Raw genomic sequence first — 9,810 nt, forward strand, 5'->3', positions numbered from 1 at the left:
CAGGAAATTTTATTGTTGCGTTTTTGAACGATCCAAGGTTATGTCGGGAGTCGCACGTTTAGAACCACCCCCTTTCGGGTTACGGAGTCTTTACGGGGCTCTTGAATGCTGATTTTTGCATAACTCCAGACTTCTTGGTAATCCAGACTTGGCGGAGTTTCGCGTGGTTCTTGTTTGGTCACTGTTTCCTTTCCTCCTTTTCTGCCTTCTTTTGTCTGTGACGAGAGCTACGCGGACGATGTAGCACGCTTCTTGCCACATCGTTTTTGTATACGTTCTTTGAGTTGGCTCGAGCGAAGCCCTCTTGACAAAAGTCCGTTTCAATCCGTCGTTTTTTAGCTCAGAGATACGTCGATGTGATTGGTTGCTTGAGACAACTGAACCACTCGATGTCTCCTTCGACTCTAGGTTCGCCGTAGCGTAACGAACCCCGTCGGTTTGTTCTTAAGGCCTTAGCCATTGGCGAGCGGCGACAGTGTTAGCGTGTATGTTGTCTCTGACCGAAGCTCTTTTCTCAATGCCGCAGGCTTGATTCGATGACTTCTTTAACTATTATAAGAGCCATTGTAGCAGAGTGTTGCTGAGTGAAGACATCCTCGTTAGAAACAATCGAAGCGAGAGTCTTCTTTTGTGCCTTCTATTGGCATCGTAAGGTCTCTCGCTCAATTGTGAGATCCCTTGTACTTGCGAAACAATGAAGATCTTGAGAGGATATGAGAATATTCCTACTTGGTTGTCGAATTTCATTATTCGACGCCGATGGATTCAACGGAATCTTTGATCGGCTGCGACACGAACGGTCTCTCTAGGCAGCGAGACCCGTTGGCTCCCACTTCGTCGCCAGTTTTTTTCGCCAAAGTTTCGGGTTTTGTCATGTAATTCATTATATCTTCGCTCGATTACAAATACAAATTCAAAAAGAGATTAGTAAAAAAAAACCCTTTCTATAAGACTTACCTTTCACAACAAATAAAAATCTAGCTAACTCTGAGAAACAAACGCATTAGGATGTTTGTGGATCGCTGCTTGGTGGGTCTTTGCCTTGGCGGAGCGTGTAATTTTGACTCGTGGCACCCAAATCACAGAGTCTGATTGAACTCGTGAGTGGCGGTTGTTGATTCTGACCTTCGTTTTATCGAGGTGAGAACTTAAAACGATTATCTTATCAATGCGTAAGATAGTCGTTCTTCTTGAAATCAAGTCAAAGCACTGAATATCAGGAATTGGTCCGATGCTTTGAGTACTCTGTCCTCTTCTGCTCTGAAGTGCCTCTCAAAATGAGTCGCCTTCAAAACAATACTCGGTTGTATTATAGACCCGTTTGATGACAGTGCTCAGCGAGACAGCATTTGCCCGTGTCTCGGCGGTGCGATGACCAGTGTCTTGTTCTCGTGGCCGAAGACAGGCCTTGTTGCCGTGTCTCGCAGCGAGACAATAAATTTGCTGTCTCACCCAGCGAGACAGTAAATACTGTCTTGGAACGAATTTCTTGACGATTTCTCGCCTTGCTACTGTCTTCCACGTTTTTAACTCCGTTAATTTGGCAGTTATCAACGTGAATCTCGGCCCACGACGATCCCCACGCTTCTTTTAACAGTTGGGTGGCCACGTGTCGAGGTCGGATAAAGTGGTTTCTAACTTCCTTTTGAATACTGTGCTCATGGGCGAGAGTAGAGAATGCATTGTCTCGCCGGGCGAGAAGAGAATGGCTGGTTTCGCGGGCGAGACAGAGAGATGCTGGCTCGCAGGACGAGACAATAAATGCTATCTCAGCTGGGCGAGACGAGACTTACTTCTCGCAGCTGAGCGAGAACAGTAAAGACTTGTCTCGCCTCGCAGAGATCAGGGAGATGCTGTCTCGCCTTGGTGCGAGACTAGTATTAAGACCTGTTCTCGTATGCGGAGCATCCCAAACTCTGTGTTCTCTGCCTTTTTGGATGAGTTCCTCGTGTGTAGCTGTATTTTGGATATATCTTTCAGCATTTTTTGACGCCTACAATCACTAGAATACATTTGACTGTTACTTATGCCTGTACAAAATCCACCCTTCTCTTTGTTCTCATATGATCAATCCACTGAGGACAGATCAGGGTAAAAAGATGTGAAGCATCAGGATGGGGATACTTACTGTTCGATGATGAACAATAACTCATCTGTAATGTGATAAACCTGGAGCGTGTTTCTTTCAAGTTCATTAGTAGTAGCATGATGTTTATTGTGCATAATGTGATTTATTTGTTGATATGAAATATAGCTGTTATACAATGCACGAGTTTGCAGTTCTAGCATTTGTTCATTTGGTATCAGTTAAGATAGTAAATTGGTTAAATTTTCAAGTTTCACTTAATCATTCTGTCAAATTCCTTGTATGCATGCCGAGTAAATTTCACTAAACAATCATGAACTCCAAGGGTTTTACGAAAATAACTCTAAACTATCTTTGTTAAAAAATTATCACAAATTTCAAATCTGACCATGAAATAAATATCAGGAATTTTATTAATGTTATGCCTTGTACGAATTGGTATCTCTAACATACAAATTGGTATTTTGAGGTAGTATGTTGGTTAAAAAGACAATAAACAAAATTAACAAAGCTTTCGGTTAGCCATTCTGTCAAGAATGTTGTATGCGTACTAAACAATCTCTAACTTTATGCAATTTCACAAAGAACCCAATTCATCATTCAAGAAAACTAACACAGAATTCACAAAAATTTTAACCCATACCAGAATCTTGGATTGCCTTGAGAGGCCACAAGAGCCTTTCAAATCCCTGAACCCCTTCGACTGTAGTTGCAGCATCCACACGCAAGCTCTCATAAGCCAACCCAGGGACTTGACCAATGCAACCCGTACACTTCCCAAAACAGGAAAGAATTCTTCAGCTTAGCCTCCGGTTATTAATCTTATCATCCTAGCCACTCCATAAATTGTAGACACCTTGGTGGGAATTCCAAAATCAAGCGTCCCTGCATCCACAATTTGATGTTATTTATCAACATACGAGATCTCCATCAAATTCTTCAAGTGCACAACCCAAGCAGATCAACATAAAGAAAGATCCAATCTTTGAATCAAAAAAAAAAGCACAGAGATTGAGATGAAGGACTCACCGGTCAACGTCTCGAGTGCGCCGTCGGAGCGGTCAACGTAGAAGGCGAGATCGGTGACACCTTGACTCGGACCTATATATATATATATATATATATCAGTCTGTTTAATTTCTTGTTCTTTCTCCCTCTTTTTCTTGATGCGCAACTCTGTCTATTTCCTCTGGTTAATAAATTTCGAGGGGAGATTGTCCCTATTCTTTAATAATAATAATAATAATAATAATAAATTGTGAAAAAATTGCTATAATCGATGCCACTTTCGTGAAAATTAAATTTACCTTGGTCCGCTTTTTGGTCATACGCCCTTTGCATTATTGGAGGGGGAGAGAGAGAGTGAGAACGAGAAGAGAAAGGAGATTAAGAGGGAGAGAGAGAGAGAGAGAGAGAAAGAAGATAAAAATTGGAAGAAAAAAAAAATGTTAGGGCCCCCGTAAAATGCGGTCGGTCACTTCGCACAGCCTCAGAACCGGCCTTGACTTTTTTTCGCAGCAAAAGTCGGCCACGTGGTGGAACTCCAACCAAGATCACCGTACAAGTCTCCAACTTTTTCTCTGTGAACTCCAACCAAGTCGATCTCTGCACGCGCCACGACTCCGCGCAAGCACCGGAGTCTCGCCGGCCCGCCAACGACGACGACGCCGCCCGAACTGCGCCCCCAAGCCACCGAGTCTCTCCCCCAATCACGACGCCGCTTGCCCCCTTCCCACGATTTCAGACAAAACTTCGCCACGACACCGGCGAGCCAAATCCGGCGCCATCCGTCGACACTGCCGCCCTCCGTCCCAGGACCAGATCGGGATCCCTCTCTTCTCTCCTTCTCAGATCGAGAACTGGGTACCCTTCCTCCTCCGCGAGCCTACTCCGGCTATCCCGATCCACCCCTCAGGTAAAATCCCCTTCCCTCTCGATCCCTCACTTCTCTCTTTCTCATCTCTTCTAATTAATGTAGATAATATGAAACTTTCTACTGTTCTTGGGGTATTGTAGTTACATATGAAGGAAAATCAAGCTTGAAGATTTTCGTTTCCACATTTTGTATAAATATTCAAGCTGTTCTTCTTTGCTCTAGTACAAGCACATATGCATTGACAAAAGAGTACAATCTTGTCCGTGTATGGAGTAAATTGATTGGGCACTCATACAGTGAGAATTTATGCCATCCAAAACAACATTATGCTATTCTTACTTCAGTAGTTGGAATTGCAATGTGATAACTGAGCACACCTTAAACTGTGGGTCTTCCATAAATAAGAGGAAGTTCAAAACATGGCAAAACATCCTCAGGTGTTGGAGGGGGGTTGTGTTGGGTATTGAAACTGCTCTCTCATAATTAATGGATGCTAGACACGCCAGCCCCCCCTATTTTCCTCGCCTCCCTCGCCTCGTTTCAACCTCGGTTGCGAGTAAAACATTGCGTAAAGGGTAGTGCTATGGGAGGAAGAGACCTTACACAGATACTAAATCGCTGTTGGAATGTGTTTAAATTATTATAGTCTGTATTCTTTTAAACCCTTTTGAGCACCCATGTCACTGTATTTCTTATACATAGATTGCTTTGCACATGTTCTCTTATCTGATGTATTGAAGATTTCATCTTCTTCTTGCTGCACTTTCGAAAATTATACTATTCATTATTTTATTTTATTTATTATTAATTCATCATTTTTATCCTTCTCATTTAAGTTGATATATCAGTTACTTCATTAATGGAAGATATGTAATGGTAGGTCCACGACCTAGTCATATGACATGAAGATCAGTAAATAATGTGGGACGATAGAAACAACTTGAGTTTAGTTTGACCAGAAATTTTGCCATGAACATAATGATCTGAGGGTCTTTAAATTATGTTGGTGATAAAAAAGAAAAAATTCTTCATACACGCATTGAATATAAGAAACCAAGCACATCTATATAAAGAAATCTGGAATCGTCAATGAAAAATCAAAATATTATAAACTTTATGCCATACCCTTCATCTCCAAATTCCTACTTCATATTGGAGCAGTAACTTAAACACAGATCTATAATCACAACTTATTCGTGAAGTTCGTAGAACCACTCAAGACTTCTATTAGCATCAGCTTGCTTATTTGACCTACTTAATCCGGCCATCATTCTTCAAGCATGGTTCAAGCATGTTGAGAACATTTGATTTTAATTTGTTTATTGATAGTTTACATGCTTGTTGGTTGTCATTAAATAATGTGTAACTACATTCTGGATAGTTCTGAAGTTAGCTTGACTAAAAATTTGAATACTTTTGGCACAGGTTGTTGGAGCATACTTTGAAAAAATTGGATCAAAATGTTTTGCAGTTCACTCTATTGCTGTGATTGATGCATACTTTCAGTTTCTTTTAGCAAGACCTGGTTTGTGAGAGAATACTTGCATGGTGCAGTACCTGGTTTTTTTAGGTTGTTTAGCAAGACCTGGTTTGTGAGGGCAAGACCTGGTTTGTACTCAATTTGGGGCTTGTTTACGGTCAGTTTGTATTATGATTTGTGCTCAGTTTGTACTTAATTTGACCTTTTGTTTGATTTCTAGAAATGGAAAATGTATGCGCAGTTTGTACTCAATTTTGAGCTTGTTTATGGTCAGTTTGTATTAAATTTTGTGCTCAGTTTGTACTCAATTATGAGTTTGCTTGTGGTCAGTTTGTCCTCAATTTTGAGCTGTTTGGAAGAGCTGTTGTGCACATTTTATGCATTTATATGTACTGTTCTGTTCTCTAAGTATCATAATTTGTTGTTCTTGAAGATACATGCATAAAACTGATGTCCATATTTTCTGCTTGTACACTGTTTGGAAGAGCAAAATGAGCTGTTTGTAATTTTTTTGTGTTGTATCATGGTTTTACAAAGAAAGGGTAAAGCTGCCTAATTTTTGTTGCAGATTAGTTTCTGTGATTAAGCAGCTGAAACTACATTGATTTCGGGTTGTAATTGGTTTGACCGTCATCGCCTAAGTGAGTTGTAAGACTTGATTACCTGCATGAGAATCTGTAAGTTTTAGATGCTGGATCCAGTGACAGACTTGTGGAAATGTTCATGGGACTTGATTCGGCTGTTTGTAGAGATTGGAACCATTTATGGACTTTTAGAGGCTGAAATCGTTAAAGATGCTGAGACAGTGACCAAGTTTTAGATGCTGGAGCCATTGGCAGACTTGTGGACATCTCCAAGAGTATTGAGATGCCAGTTGAAGCCAGCAAATAGCACATACAAGCTCACATTGTCTTCATTAGGTGACAAAGACTAAACAAATATCTCAACTCACAGTACTTTCAAGTTTCAACTTTCAGCCTTCTCTCGCATTCCAATCCTCTATTGCAAGAATCAAACTAATCACTTATTGATATAGCATGGCGACAATCACTGTGAAACATGAGGAAGAATGCAGGAATAACTGAATATTTACAAAAGAACAAGAATGCTTACGCCAAAACCACAAAATGCACCAGGAGAAGCACAGAGAAAGAAATATTTCTCCAACACTGCACACCGCTGTGATACAATATAATCCAGTTCCGAATTTTTGGCCAAAAATCAATATAATCCAGAGTTGCAGGTATCAGAAAAGGCTAGTCAATACAATAAAAGCAAGGTGTTGCCAAACAAAGTATATAAATTGTATCTCCAGTAGTATTCATATTAACTTGAATGCATACGAGTTATCCTGTTCACATGAATGTATATAAATTGTATCTCCAGTAGTATTCATATTAACTTGAATGCATACGAGTTATCCTGTTCACATGAATGTATATAAATTGTATCTCCAGTAGTATTCATATTAACTTGAATGCATACGAGTTATCCTGTTCACATGAATGTATATAAATTGTATCTCCAACACTACACACCACCCAGAAAAGAGAACCCGCCATTGATTCAAACTCCTTATCATCTTTCTGTCACTTTGAAATAAGGATCTCAATGTAGTCTCCTTGTCAGATCCAAAAGCCTACAAAATAAAATATGTTACAAATCAGTAACTATAACTCAGCAGAACATCTGAAAAGCTCTAAGTTAATAGACTTGGGTCTCAAGCTGTAAGTATGAAATGAAGATTTAAAGTTGCAATGGAGCTAACCTAACATAATCTTTTGGAAATAAATTAGCAAGGAAACACATTAAACAACAGAAATACGTACATGGACTAGGGTAGCCCAGTGAAACAACCTCAAAATCCAGCACACATGCATTTGTTTAGCTGCAAATTTCATGACAAATAACGACAAAAAACAATTCAAGATCGTGATATATGGCAACATTGAGCTATGAAGTTTCATGAAAACAAAATATTAATTGTACCTTTGCAAGTTGACTTTACAGCTTGTTGACCCTACTAGTATATATATATTAATCGTGATATATATATATAATCGAAATTGATCAAATTTCATAACAAATCAACATCTAATCTGCATTGCATTACAAGGAGATGACAACGAAACTCAAACCCTTCAACGTCACGGAGTAAATGATTCCAGAATGGTTATCCAAATAAAGTCCCTGCAGCAAAAACGAACAGATTCGACTCTGACTCTTACTCTGAATAAAGTTTACGCAGCAAATGCAAACAGATTCTACTCCGAATAAAGTTCAAGCAGCAACAACGAATAGATTGGACTCTGAATAAAGTCCCCGCAACGAAAAAGATCAGACAGTCAGAAGATATCTTCAACTGAAAGAGCTACATAGACTAAAACATCTCCGCTTCTCGTTTCAGTCATCTATACTATGCAACATTTTCACTCCATCCAAATACTCAAAAAGTCCAAACATTTAACAACAGGATACAAAAAGAATTGGCACCAAGAACCTCGAGATAAACTGTCCTGTACTTGCACATAACAAGCCAACATGTGAAACGACATCGCTTTGCTAAAAAAAAATAATAATAATACCATGGCCGAGGTAAACCACCAGGGTTTCATGCAAGAGATCAGCCCTCCCAAACCTCAGCTGCTGAAACCTTCAATAAGCCCTGCTGAATCCTCACAAATTTTTACGTCCACTCTATATACATACAGCACTATGTCATCCCTTGGAAACTTCTATGAGCATAGCGTGTGGGAAAGCACAAAATATGTGATAATTTCATATAGACATTACTCAGTGAGGAACTCGACTTTCCACTCTCAAACAGCATACAGCCTTATAACTTGATCGATGTTGGCACGGCACACAGGGCATCCCCATTTCTTCCCTTTGATCTCATTCAAGCACGACATGCATCCAGCCATATGACCACAAGGAATGCAAGCTCCCTCCACCGGAGCATCCAAACATATCACACAAGAGGACGACGCGCCGCTGCCGCTGTCCTCCTTTGGATCAAAAGGTTCTGGCTTGCTCCCAGCAGCTGGCATACTTAAGTCCACCGGGCTTGAATCTATTGTTGGGTATTGGACGGGTCCCGGATAGAATGTTTCCTCAGCCAACGGAGGTGCCGAAGGAACTGTCACAGTTGGAGGTGCTGAAGGAACTGTCACGGTAGGAGGTGCCTCATGAGCTGAAGGAAGAACTGATGGAGTCTCAAGCTGGCTATTGTAAAGCTGGGGTGAACTACTGCTTGGCCTCACTCCAGACCACCCGTTGAATGGATCTGAAGTAGTTGCTACTTTTGACGGCGGAGGAGCTCCACTTGATTGGCCCCAACCATTGTAGGTGGTGGTGGTGGTATTTTCTGAGGGAGCCCAGCCCATGGTGTTAGTTGATAGGTTAACAGGTTGGGGATTAGGAACAGGGACTCCCTCAGCTAAGGCTGATTGAATGGAGGCATTAATAGCCATGGCTAGTTGTACATCTTCAGGAACAGGAGAATGTGTAGTTGCTGGTGCTGCTGACACATTTGAGTGTATATGTGATGGGTTGGGAGTTGGTCTTGCGTCCGGTGGTGCTACAGGAACGTAACTGTTTTGCTGAAATAAGAAAACACTACATAAGACGAAGAATAGATTGGATTACTTCTGTGCAGACTGCAATAAGCAACTAGTAGCAAGCTAAGAGTAATTTGGTATTGTCTCCACTAACTAGTAGCAAGCTAAGAGTAATTTGGTATTGTCTCCAAAAAGATTACAACTTTCTCCTTTAGAACAAATCGTGAGCTCCTGTTTTGCGGTCTCTTGCTTGTGTGGGTTCTTTGCCGACGCCGGGGTTAATCCGTGGACCACCGCGCGATCTAGATCCGGTCAGATCTACACGATTCGACGGGTATTATTTCGCGAAGGAAATAATAGCCGGGGGGGTTAGTTCACCAAGGAAATAATCACCCTTAATTCTCGGGATCAAAGGCCAAGCTTTGATCCGGAGTGTGACGGGATCAAAGGCCAAGCTTTGATCCGGAGTCTGATCTCGTGTAGATCTCAGATCTGATCTTTACCTCTCTCGAACTCCTACCTTTTGTGACGTGGACGCTCGCCGAGAATCAGATCTGAATCTTCAAGTCTCCAAGTCTTCAAAACTCTGAGCTCAATCTTCAATTCGGCAGAGTTTCGGCTCTCAAAGTTCCAACCTTTTCAAATGAACCAAGGGGGGCCTATTTATAGGCTCTCTGAACTGTGCCCGCGCACAGATCTGGGTCGGCCACCCATGGGTGGCCGGCACTGGGCCGAGCCACCCATGGGTGGCTCGGTCTTGGCCGAGCCACCCACGGGTGTCTCGGTTTGGGCCGAGCCACCCATGGGT

General features: G+C 41.5%; 1 protein-coding gene across 1 annotated transcript; it reads right to left on the reverse strand.

The window, feature by feature from the left end:
* Window positions 7,717-9,086, reverse strand: LOC109850102 (probable E3 ubiquitin-protein ligase XBOS34; the record flags this gene model as incomplete). Its single annotated transcript, XM_020420024.1, has 1 exon — window positions 7,717-9,086. A coding segment is annotated over one exon (825 nt), but the record flags the coding sequence as incomplete, so codon positions are not given.

The sequence above is a fragment of the Asparagus officinalis genome, chromosome 7 (assembly GCF_001876935.1).
Source record: "Asparagus officinalis chromosome 7, Aspof.V1, whole genome shotgun sequence".
In the NCBI taxonomy this organism is placed as follows: Eukaryota; Viridiplantae; Streptophyta; class Magnoliopsida; order Asparagales; family Asparagaceae; genus Asparagus; species Asparagus officinalis.